The sequence below is a fragment of the Elephantulus edwardii genome, unplaced genomic scaffold, assembly GCF_000299155.1.
Source record: "Elephantulus edwardii isolate Elephantulus edwardi_28Jun2011 unplaced genomic scaffold, EleEdw1.0 scaffold00132, whole genome shotgun sequence".
Lineage (NCBI taxonomy): Eukaryota > Metazoa > Chordata > Mammalia > Macroscelidea > Macroscelididae > Elephantulus > Elephantulus edwardii.
In genome coordinates this window covers 5079512-5092103 of record NW_006399882.1, presented here as the reverse complement: position 1 = coordinate 5092103, position 12592 = coordinate 5079512, and the positions used below count along the sequence as shown (strand labels likewise).

Genomic DNA, 12592 nt, shown 5'->3' with positions numbered 1-12592 from the left:
TCCAGCTGTACAGAGGAAGAAGGAAGGACAATCTCCTCCCATGTAATTATCTGCCTCTGAAAACCCACTGGAAGGTCAGCTACAAGTTGGTCCCGACTTGACAGCACACAACAACCACGGCAGCATGACTCAGTTAAGGAGACCCGCTCCTGTGGTATGTAATGTGTCAAGTGGCTAATGGTCAGTGCAGAGGCTCAAATCCACCAGGCGCTCGATGGGAGAAGGATGACAGAGCTTAGGGAGGGTAGCTATTGTCAAAACCAAGTGGATTGCAGAGGAGATTTCTGGTGGCCTGATGCTTAAATGCTCAGTCTGGTAGTTTGAAACCACTAGTTGCTCCTTGGGAGAAAAATGTAGCATCTGCTTCTGTGAAGATTATGTAACATTGTAAACCCGATAGGAAAGTTCTGCTTTGTCTTAGAAGATCGCTGCATATTGGAATCAACTGAATGACAATGGGTTGTTAGGTTTGTTTTATTATAATGTTTTAATAATCAATGTCTTCATCTGTAAAACGTGAAAAATAATAATGTAGTTATAGTAGTAGAATGATTATAAATAACAGCATCATTAAGTCAAGTAGGTGATTAAATGAATGCAAAGAAGCGTTTAACATGCTTCCTGGTACATTATGAATACTGAGAGCATCTTGGTTATTATTGTTTGTAAGTGCTCAATAAAAATTTACTGTTGTCTAGCGCCTGCTAAGAGCAAATGCACCTGGATTTGAATGCACTTTCCATGCTTACATGGTGCAATAAATCTAACCTTATCACGTCATAGTGGGAATGGGAAGAATCTCAGTTTTTTGAACTAAAACAAAATGTTGTTGTTGTTGTTATGTGCCGTCGAGTCGTTTTCGACTCATAGTGACCCTATGCACAACAGCCCTAAGCCCTGCTCTATCCTGCGCCAACCGTACTGCCTCCGACACACCCATCCCGATTACCCCAGTCACCAGATCAATCCATCTCATAGAGGGTCTTCCCCTCCTGCGCCGTCCCTTCACCCTTCCAAGCATGATGTCCCTCCTGGCAACATGTCCAAAGTATGTCAGACGAAGCCCCAGAATAGAGATTTGGTATTTCCTATGAACTGAGTCTGTTGATGTAGATATTAGACTTTGCAGCCAGAAACTGGCAGCTTGGGCACCTTAACTTTCAGACGAACTCTTTAAGAATTAAAAACAACTGATGCTACATTCAACTAAGACGAATTGAGTTTTTTCATCTCTGCTGGCAATAATCACAGGGCCTGAATTTTTTAAACATTAAGAAAACAGAAGACACTAGAAATTAATGGATCAGACATGCTTTTACTTTTGTTTGAAGCAAGCTGACACATTGCTGTCTGACTTACTTACTTTTGTATTTGAACTGAACTAATCCACAGCTGTGGAGTTGAGACGAACTCATAGCAACTCTCCAGGACAGAGAACAACCGCCCCGTTGGGTTTCCAAGTCGATACATCCTTCTAGAAGCCGATTATCGCATCTTTTTCTCAAGGAGTGGCTGCTGTATTTGACCTTTTGATTAGCAGCTAGGGACTTTGACTACTGTATCACTAAAGCTTTTTGCAAGTAGAATTGAACTAAAAAAAAATACTCCTTGCCAGTGAGTTGAAACTGACCCATAGTGGGTTTTCAGAGGCTGTAATTCTCATGGGAGGAAATTACTCATCTGTCTCCCTAGAGCAACTAGTGAATTCCAGCCACCTGCCTTTGAGTTGGCAGCACAACCTTTGCCCACTAGGTCACCAATGAAGCAGTGAAGGATGCTCCTCCCTAAGTGATAAATTACCCCGTGCATCAATTCTGTGATGGAGACCGGTCATCCAAAGTGGACAATCTCTGAATTCATCACCCAGTGCATAATGAGCTGAGTTGAGAACAGCGTGTGCATCACAGCCCTGATTCTGGATAGAGAAAGGCTTCCTGTCATTTTCATTTTCCACTTCCCTGGCCAAGCCAAGAATGACAAATATGTGTTAATACTACTGCCTGGTTCTCGCTCAGGCCTAAGAGGCATTGGCAATCCATTACAGCCTTCTCAGGCGGAACCTGGATTAGTTCAAGAATCCTTTCTGGGCCTGACTTTTCAGGAAGTCTGCACCATCAGTCGCCGCTGGCGTGAAGCATGAAACTGTTTGCCATCCCTGAGTTGAGCCAAGTGAATTAGCATGTCTCTGGTTTCCTTCTTTCAGCTTTATTTAGTGGATTTTATTGTGCTCAAACCTTGCATACCTTTATAATGATACACCTTTGTTAGCATATCATTTGTCAGCATGACCCAAAAAAGAGGGGAATGCCAAGACTCATAGTGAGCCTGTTATTAAAAAGTTTTGGCTTCACATTTTTGACACGTGAATGACTATATTTGGATTACCATAACTTGCCAAATTCTTGCCTCTATAAATTGGCCTTTGACAACTTCTTAGGAACTCCAAATACTAGACTCTAGTCCCAACTTCCAGTACTTTCTGAGCCTCTACATGACCGAAAAAATAACATTTAAACTAATAATGTCCCCGCCCATATAAACCTCATTTTTTCTACATTAAAAGCACTTTGTATATTAAATTATGAGAGAAGTATATTTTATTCAAGGCCCTGTCTTGAAATTTCTGGTTAACTTTTGTTTTGTTCACCATGATTCAGCTTCTTCTGCACAATACTGTAGCCAGTTAAATGTATGTTTGAAGTAGTTTAACCAGCATGAGCTGTTGGTGTTTATTGACCTTTTCTTCCTCGTTTTGTCGGCCTTAGGTTTAACATGCCTCATGATGACAACAACAAGTGCAAAGAAGAAGGTGTTAAAAGTCCCCAGCACGTCATGGCTCCCACACTGAACTTCTACACCAATCCCTGGATGTGGTCAAAGTGTAGTCGGAAATACATCACTGAGTTTTTAGAGTAAGACTCGAACTTTCTTTTGGCACAGATTTCTACTTCATCCCTACCTGTGGGGAGCTAATTGTGGGAAAAAGAATGTGAAGTCAGTCATTCCTTGCGAGTTGTTTCTGTTGACATTCTTTGGTGGAGAGGGAGAAAAAAAAATATTCTCTGAGGCTCTGCAGCTCATCTCCTGGCCGTAGTTTGAAAGAGAATAGACTCCACTCTAGAAAACACTGGGGGTTTTTAAAGAAGGACAAGTCAAGTTTGATTTGCTTTTGGTAAAGCTTTAAAACTTGTTCATGTCTTGAGCAAAGGACTGTGAGTCTGCTTCTACAATGATGGCCACACATATTTATGCAATTCTGACCAAGTCAGATTTGGCTGGGAAAGGAGTGGAGGAGTGAATTGAGCACAAAGGAAGTTCTGGGGGTGGATAAAAATTGCAACAGATTCTCATGTTGTTGAGTGAAGGATCTTTTCTTACTTTCTCCTCTCCTCTCATCTCTTCTCCTTTTCTTGTTTTGTTTTTCAATTTCCTGCCAGACTGCTCAAAGACCCAATTACATTATGCAGTGTCCCTGTGTCACAGATTTATAGCCCTTCTCTCCCAGAAGTACAAAAGGTTAAGTGATTTTCCCAAGGTCACTGATGTCTATTTCTGCAGCCGTGGGGGTGGGGAGGGGAACGTTTGTAATCAGAAGTCGCTGTTCCGGTACAGGGGTTTGCAGAAAAGTGGAGGGACGGATAGCTTACTGTTTTCCTTCTCAACCAGATGGTGTAAGATGTTTTCTTTACATAGTCATTGATTGGCTCTCTCACTCATCCATGAAGCAAACATTTTTACTAAGCACCTGTTGATTGGGATGAGGCTCCACGCTGAAATGAAAATGCTTCTTTGCCCCTAAGAAGCTTATAGTCTAGTGAAAGATAATGGAAGATAGCAGAAAAATTAAAACACTTAATCACCTCTACGTGTGAAAAATACTGTGTTGTTGTTATGTATCGTGGAGTCAGAACTGACTCATATTTAACCCTTCAGTGGGTTCTCAGAGGCTGTAAATCACAGGGGAGGAGATTGCCCATCTTATCCTTCGGAGCAACTGGTGGGTGCGAACTGTGTGCCTTTGAGTTTGCATGGCAACTCCTTCTTTTGTTGTTATGTGCCATCAAGTCGCCTGCAAGTCATAGCGACCCTATGTTTCAATAGTTCTGAACCCTGCTCTATGCTGAGCCAACCTTATTATCCCCAACACACCTACCTCCATTACCCCAGTCACTGAGTCAATCCAGCTCATCAATGGTCTTCCCCTCCTGCTCTTTCCCTCCACCCTACCAAACATAATGTCCTTTTCCAAGGACTGATCCCCCCCTTGCACCATGCCCAGAGTACATCAGACGAAGCTTCAGAATCCTTGCCTCCAAGGAGCAGCCTGGTTTTACTCTCTCCAGGATGAACTCGCTTGTTCTCTTAGCAGTCCATGGTAGAGTTAATACTCTTCTCCAGCACCACAGCTCAAAGACATCAATTCTCCTTCTGTCATGCCTAGTCATTGTCCAGCTTTCTGATGCATAGCATGTTATTATGAAGACCATGGCTGGATCAGGTACACCTTAGTCTCCAGACTGACATCGTTGCTTCTCAGTACTCTGGAGATGTCATCTAGAGTTATAGCAGATGCATAATTCATGCTAGCTCTGCATGTTGCATGCGTAACGTGTGACTCTACAAACAAGTATCCACCGGTATTCCATTTTTTGCCGTAACCTTAGTTGAAGAGAGTAAGAGACAAAAGACCTGTTCTCTACTCTTCAGATGGGATTGCCTTTATATTCATCTAAGGTCCTTAATGCAATGATCTTGTCCACCGTTGTGACCTGTTTTGTTTTTCTGCCTTCTGTAGCACTGGTTATGGCGAGTGTTTGCTTAACGAACCCGAATCCAGACCCTACCCTTTGCCTCCTCAACTTCCAGGCCTGCTTTACAACGTGAATAAACAATGTGAATTGATTTTTGGGCCAGGATCTCAGGTGTGCCCGTATATGGTAAGTAGTGGAGGCTTCTTCTGTCATCATTAATTGATTCTGCATCTTTTTTGGTAAGTCGCTGATTTACCCTGGAGTCTGACCATAATGTAAACGACCCAATGAGTGTCAGCGTAGTGCTCACACCGATGGTGATGACAATGACAAGCGGTACTAAAGCTCAGTGTAAATGGTTCTTTGGCTCCACTGTCTCATTGCACTCTCGTGACAGCCCAGAGGGAGATGTCGTTATGGTTGAGATTTTATAAGGACAGAGCGAGGCTCAGAGAGAACAAGGTCACCGCGCTGATAGGACAGAGCTCACGTCTCTTCTCTCCTTGTCTCATCTCCTGTTTGTTGACTTGTCCAGGTAACCTATTAAAGGGGCTTTCCTAGACTCACAAGAAGTAATTCCTGAGACAAATCCATTTCTTTCTTTCTTGTCAAAAAGACCCAGCTGGGACGTAAAGTACTTTCTGGTGGTAATTCAGCTGGGACCCATTTGAGACTTGAAGTAGGTTCTGGAGACACTCAGCTGGAGGTGGGCATGTGCGACATAACGTCTGCCTCTTGGGCGTTGTGACCAATGATAAGATCCCATGGTTCTCTGATTGCACGTGGCCAGAACCAGGCTTCCACGGTTGCCTCATTCATCCCCTTGGCATCTCTTGTGTTCAGTGGGTTAGTTGTTTTGTTGGGTGAGACTTTGGATACAGCATGGTGAATCAGATATTACAATAACCCCAGAGCAGTACTATGATAGACCAAACCCTGGATGTCATTCCAATATCAAACAATGATTAAGCAAAGTATGTCTCCATTTGGTGGCGTTTTCTACAGCTGTTGAAAATAATGTAAACATAGCGGCAGGCTTTTGATAAAGTTTTAAGTAAAAAATAAGATAATAAAGAATTGCTTTGTGTATCCTCAACTATAAAGTGGACTAGGGGTAGGAGAGCCCCAGAAAGGGATATGTGGTTTCTGTCTCTCTTTTCCCCTTTCCTTAAAATTTAAAGTTTTAGGGTCTTCTGAATTTTCTATAGTGAGCAAGATTTCTTTCATTATCAAGCTTTTTGGTTTTGTTTAAAAAAAAAATAACACCAGAAACCTCTTTAAAGTGTATGTTCTGGTATACAGGTTAAATTGCATCAATTTCTGTACATTTTAAAAACATTCACATTATTTTTAAATTTTAAAACATTTATCTAGGGGGAACAATGCATGTTGAAGAGGACATATACCGATGATTCTGTTTGACTAACCTGGATACATGCATACAACATGGTACTGTGTGTTATTGGTGGCTTCGTGGAATAGCTCTGTAGTAAAGACAAGAAGAGCTGTACTCCTAGTCCAAAGGCTGTATCTCTCTACCGTTACGACTCTTACTAGAGGCTCTGTAAGAGAACGGTCCACAGCTTCCTCCCATGCAGTTACCTCAGAAAACCCACTGGAGGGTCAGCTGTGAGAAGGTTTTGACCCCACAGCAGTGGGTTTGAGAGGTATTCATGCTTGTGAGCCTCCGTTTTCTCATCTGAAGCACGGGGAGGTTTCTGATGTCCAGCACTTTAATTTTGGAGGAAATCACTTCTCCAGCATGGAAGTGTAGCTCGTGGGGAGGCTCCTTACGGCCTTGGGAGTATCTGCTCAGTTATCATACGATACAGAAAACATTTTCTTTCCCACTTGTACTGCATCGTTGGCAGAACATCAGATGAACAGCAGTCCTTGCCTTGTCCAATACCCTCTTAATCACATTATTGCTTCATTGTCATTGTCCCTCTGCTGACCCATGCAGATGCAGTGTAGACGACTCTGGTGCAATAACGTGGATGGAGCCCACAAAGGCTGCCGGACTCAGCACACTCCCTGGGCAGACGGGACAGAGTGTGAGCCCGGGAAGGCAAGTAACGCCCCGCCCCATAAGTTGCCATTGTGCCTGATACAATTCAGGACTTGCTAGTACTATAGAAATGTTTTTAAGTAGGGGTGAAGGGTTGAGGGTTAATTTAAGACTGAAAATTTTAGACGCTTGATCTTGATACCAGACTTACTGGTTGAGGCTGTCCTTATCGCCTTTCATTTAAGACATACTCATTTTTTTATTATCTGAATTTTTTCCTCAAAATATTTAAATATGTGCTTTTCAGTGAATGTATGGGCCAATCTCATATTGGCTTGTGTTTCATTTTCTCCTGTCTCTTTTGGAAAACAGAAAGTAAGTGACTGGAGCACCTTAGAATTAAGGAAATAGACACATGCAATGTGCTAACGATGTGCTAACTTACTGCCTGTCCCCCTTTAAGGAACTCTGATGTCACCATGGGATAGAGCCAAATCGAAATTCTAATGAGTGGTTACAGCGGTTCCCACTTGTTAATGACTAAACACAATCTATTACTTCCCTGGGCCAATGATAACAGACTCCCAGCACCAGGGCATATGATTAACTCAAATTCTTGCACCTGGTGTCCATCTAACACAAACAATGGTAGCATGTTAGTGAAATCATCTTCTTCATCATCACCATAAAAGTTTGGTTGAAGATAGTTTTACAGATAAACCCTAATTTTCTTTTTTTTTTCCTGTGTGGAAAATAGCATTCTGTCATTTACCAGTTTTATAATCCCTGTGCTTGTATTTTTTAGTCTCTCCTCTTCCTTATGTAAATTTTCCATCTTCTCTTCTTATTGTCCATTTACTACTCCCTTTTGGCATTGTTTTTTCCTTCATTCACTTTTCTTCTACCTTATTATAAAGGATCAGTAGTACTCAGGACATTTCAGTGGAGGGAACCTTCGAGATGACAGAATTTAACCCTTCTTCCCAGACTTGATAGATGAAGCAGCTGGGAGGACGCAGCCATGCATTCAGAACCCTGGGATGACCCTCAGCCTCATCACGCCATTGCCCCCTTTGCTAAATCCCTCCATTATTTTGCCTGTAGGAGCGGCAGAATCTAGTGGAGTGGACACAACTCAAGCTCACAGAGCTTCGTGAATGTCCTGTGACAGGCAGGAGGACAGGTGTTTCCACTCCATCTTTCAGTAAAGTTAAGAGAGCTTAAGGGTATGGAAGCTGCTGGGAAAATAGAGTCCAATGCCAAAGTAAAAATATTATAATGAGACAGATTTGTAGCTCTGATCTAAGTTCTCCATGGCTAAGACCTTACGGATTAAGAGTCAGTTTTATCCAGAGTAACAACCTAATAAGAAATGAGGTGCAGATACAGTCATTTGAGATTTTGAAGCTGCCATTGGTTTAAAATGAAAATATGTGTGTGTGTGTGTGTGTGTGTGTGTGTGTGTATTTGTTGCTGTTATATACCATCAAGTCACCTGTGACTCATAGTGACCCTATATATAACAGCCTTAGACCTTGCTCTATCCTGTGCAATCTTATTGTCTCTGACACACCTATCCCCATTACCCTAGTCAGTCAGTCAGTCAATGAGATCAGTCCATCTCATTGAGGGTTGTCTTCTCTTGAGCTGCTCCTCCACCCTCCTAAGCATTAATTCCCTTTCCAAGGACTTATCTGCCCTTTCAACATATCCATGGTATATTCAATACTCTTCTCCAGCACCACAGCTCAAAGGCATCAATTCTTCTTCTATCATCCCTAGTCATTGTCCAGCTTACTGATTGACGCAAAGCAAGTAATTACAAAGTCTGTGGCCTTGATAAGGTGTATACCTTAGTCTCCAGACTGACATAATTTCATAATTCTTCTTCTGTCATCCCTAGTCATTGTCCAGCTTACTGATTGATGCATAGCAAGTAATTACAAAGTCTATGGCCTTGATAAGGTGTGTACCTTAGTCTCCAGACTGACATCATTGCTCCTCGGTAATTTGCAGAGATCTCTGACAGTAGTGTGTATGTGTGTGTGTGTGTGTGTGTGTGTGTGTGTGTGTTAACCCAAACGCTGCTCATTCTGGTGATTCAAGTCTACTAGCAGATCTGCAGGAGACACTTGGCAATCTTCTCCCATGCAATTTACAGCCTCAGAAACTCACTAGAAAGTCAGTTATGAGTCAGACCAACTCTACAACCATGATCAAATGGTAAAAAAAAACACCATGTTTTTATGTTTATTGTTGTGTACCATTGAGTCAGAACTGCCCCATATTCTGACCCTCTTGCAGGTTTTCAGAGGCAGATAATCATACGGGAGGAGATTGCCCATCTTTTTCCCATGGAGTAGCTGGTAGATTTGAAGCACGTGACTTCAGGATTGTAGCACAGTTTCTAGTCACTAGGCCACCAGACTCCCTTTTAAAATATATATATACAAAAGACATAGGTATACATATATACACAAGTTCTTGTTGTTTACCATTGAGTCAGAATCAACCCACAGCTATAACCTTACAGTACTGTTGAGTTGCACTCAACCTACAGTTCACTCTCCAGGGGCCTTTCAGAGGCAGCAAATTACACGGCAGGAAATTGCCCATCCTTCTCCCATGGAATAGCTGGTGGATACGAACTGCATGCTTTTGGGACTGTAGTGAAACGTCTTACCATTAGGCCACCAGACCACTTCTATACATGTGTATATGTACATAAAACCTGTATGTATTAGCAGGAGTCCTGGTGGCATAGTCCACAGTGTGTTGGCGATGCGCTGCTAACCAAAAGTCTGCAGTATGTGTCTTTGCGTTTGAATCTACCAGTGACTCTAAGAGAAAGATGGGCAGTCTCTTCCTGTTAAGATTTACAGCCTTGGAAACCCAATGGTGTGGTATCTATGAGTGGGAACAGACTTAAGGGCAGTGCGTTCAGTTCTGATGTATATAGCATATGAGATTTAAGGCACTGAGTCCTACAAGGCTGAGATTTGCTCTCAGTCCTACACACAGTGACCCAACAGCTGCTCCCAACTGAAGACAGAAAACAATATACAGGACACTTAGTTGATAATGTAGGTTAGTCATCCGTTCTGTTACTAAAATCAAACCTCCTGGTTCTTCAGTTTGGAATTGTATTCTCAGGAAAAAGAATTGTTGGTGTGGTTTTTAGTCAGTCTTGCTTTTTGACTGTCTACTTTTAACATATATTACTGACAGAAAAGCATGACAAAGACTTGTCAGTAATGTGATGAAATTAATGATAGTTCATAAAATCTTTACCAAAGAGCTGCTGAAATCCGTGTAAACAATTTAAAATGAATATCCCCTGTCGAGGCACTTCTGATCCATGGTGGCCCCAGGAGCATCAGGGTAGAACTGCCCATTACGGTGCTTTTAATAGTTGAGTTTCCCACACTGATCACCCGACCTTTCCTCCAAAACACATCTGGATGAATCCAGACAGCCAATCCTTTGGTTAATAACCAAGCACTTAATCATTTGTTCCACTTAGGGACTCATATGAGACAAGAGAGATGAGAAATGGAAGAAAACATATTTTGTTTTTCCTTAGCCTTGCGATGCACCCATCCACACATGCATTAGTATGCATAATTTAATTATGATAAGTATGATGCCAAACCAGAATCTGTTAAAATCTGCATTGTATTGCAGACTTTCCATGACTGAAGTCATTTGCATGGTGATATTATAACAGAATTAAAAGAATTTGTGAAATGTCCACATTGTCTTCTGCCAAGTGTTAATGCTTTCCTAAAGAATTATGGAACACAGAACTTGAAGGATATATATATCTGTGTCATTTGCAAATCTTCTGTTTTTGCAGCAGGAGATAAGGGATTGCAGTGTAATCTTATACTTGCCCCAGGCTGGGGCACTTTAACAGAGCCTTCAGGGGACCTTGTCCATGTTTGCTTATGTTCAGCAATGCAGCCCAGGGAATGGCATTCCAAAGGCCAGACTCAATGCAGCAAAAAGACAGTGGCATTTTTATTTTAGAAATTTAGCCACGTCTACCAACTCTTATGAAAGATGAGGGTATATGTGTTTACTCCTCTGAAGGGTATTTATACACTTTACAAATACCAACAGTGGTGGCTGTTTTGGCACAGAAAGACTTTGTGTTGCTGTGGGGTATTTTTTTTTAATTTATTGTGATAGAATTGAAAGTAAACCCATACTCTTGTGTCTTTAAGCCAGAAAATTCTGACTTCTGTTTCCAGCTATACCAAGAAGCTGTTGTTTAAACATTACATGGTTTAAAATTAAGATAGGTGAGAATGGGGCAGGGGGTAATCTTGCTCTATACCTGTTCAAATCTGTATGCTGAATAATTCATTCCAGAAGCTGGGTTTTTTAAGAATGTAATATCATGATAAGAGGAACACTCATCAACCACCTATCGTATGCAGATGACACAGTTTTGCTTGTGAAAGTGAGGAGGACTTGAAACACTTGCAATAGAAGATCAGAGACTTCCATATATATTATGTCTCAACAACAAGAAAACAAAAATCCTTACCACTGGACCAATCGGAAGCATCATAATAGATGAAGATTGAAATTGTCAATTATTTTGTCTTACTTAGGTCCACAGTTGACACTGTTTGTACTAGCCGTTAAGAAATTAAGAAGTACTGAACTGGGAAAGTGATGTTGAGAACCTCTCCAAAGTACTGAAGAGAAATTATGTCAGCTTGGACACTAAAATGTGCCTGTTCCAAGCTACCTACCACGTGCCTGAGAGCTAGTCAATAAATAAGGATGACAGAAGAAGAATCAGTGAGTTACGGTGTTGCTGCATGGACTGCCAAAATAACAGATAATATCTTTGAGCAAGTGTGGCCAGTGTGCTCCTTAGAGGCAAGGATGAGATGGTGAAGCTTTGTAAGTACATCATGGAAGGTCAGGAAGACCTTCATCAAGATGGATTGGCTCAGTGGCTGCAGCAGTGGGATCAAGCTTATCATAGACGATAAAGATGGCACAAGATAGAGCAGGGTTTAGAGCAATTGCTCATAGGGTCACTGTAAATCCTACTCATGACCCCTAACAACAAGAACAACTATCCCACTCCCTCAGTGATTGAACTTGGGCTGCTGACACAGCTTTATTCTAATGTCTTTATTTTCTCTATTGTTTCAAGTCCATTAACATTTTCACTTTAACCCTACTTCTGAGTGAAGTCTGAAATTTTTTATGCAAAGGTGTTTGACTGCGTGGATCACAACAAACTGTGGCTGACTCTGAGATGAATGGGAATCCCAGAACACTTGATAGTGCTAATACAAAACCTATACTTGGACCAAGAGGCAGTCGTCAGAACAGAGCAAGGAAACACTGCATGGTTCAAATTGGGAAGGGTGTATGCCAGGGATTGTCCTATCTCCAAACCTTATCCATCTATATTCAGAACAGATTATCGAGGAGACTGGGCTCTATGAGGAGAAATGTGCCATCAGGATTGAAAGAAGACTCATCAACAGTCTGTGTTACGCAGATGACACAACCTTGCTTGCTGAAACTGAAGAGGACCTGAAGCGCTTGCTGTGGAAGGTCAGGGACTGCAGCCTTCAATATGGATTGAGGCTCAGTATCAAGAAAACAAAGAGTTTTACCACAGGGCTGATTGGCAGCATCACGGTAGATTTGAAGAGATGGAGATTGTTCATAGTTTTAGTTTACTTGCTTGGCTCCACAATCAACACCCTTGACACCAGCAGCCGGGAAATTAAAAGATGTATTGCGATGGGAAAATCTGCAGTTAAAGAGACCTCACTTAAGTATTGAAGTGCAACAATGT

General features: G+C 41.8%; 1 protein-coding gene across 1 annotated transcript in view; it reads left to right on the top strand.

Moving 5' to 3' along the window:
• Positions 1–12592, top strand: part of ADAMTS9 (ADAM metallopeptidase with thrombospondin type 1 motif, 9) — a 211816-nt gene that overhangs the window by 48696 nt on the left and 150528 nt on the right. Inside the window, exons 9-11 of the mRNA XM_006893839.1 lie at positions 2766–2912; positions 4796–4937; positions 6715–6819. Coding sequence (XP_006893901.1) covers positions 2766–2912; positions 4796–4937; positions 6715–6819 — 394 coding nt within the window. The remainder of the gene's footprint in view (positions 1–2765; positions 2913–4795; positions 4938–6714; positions 6820–12592) is intronic.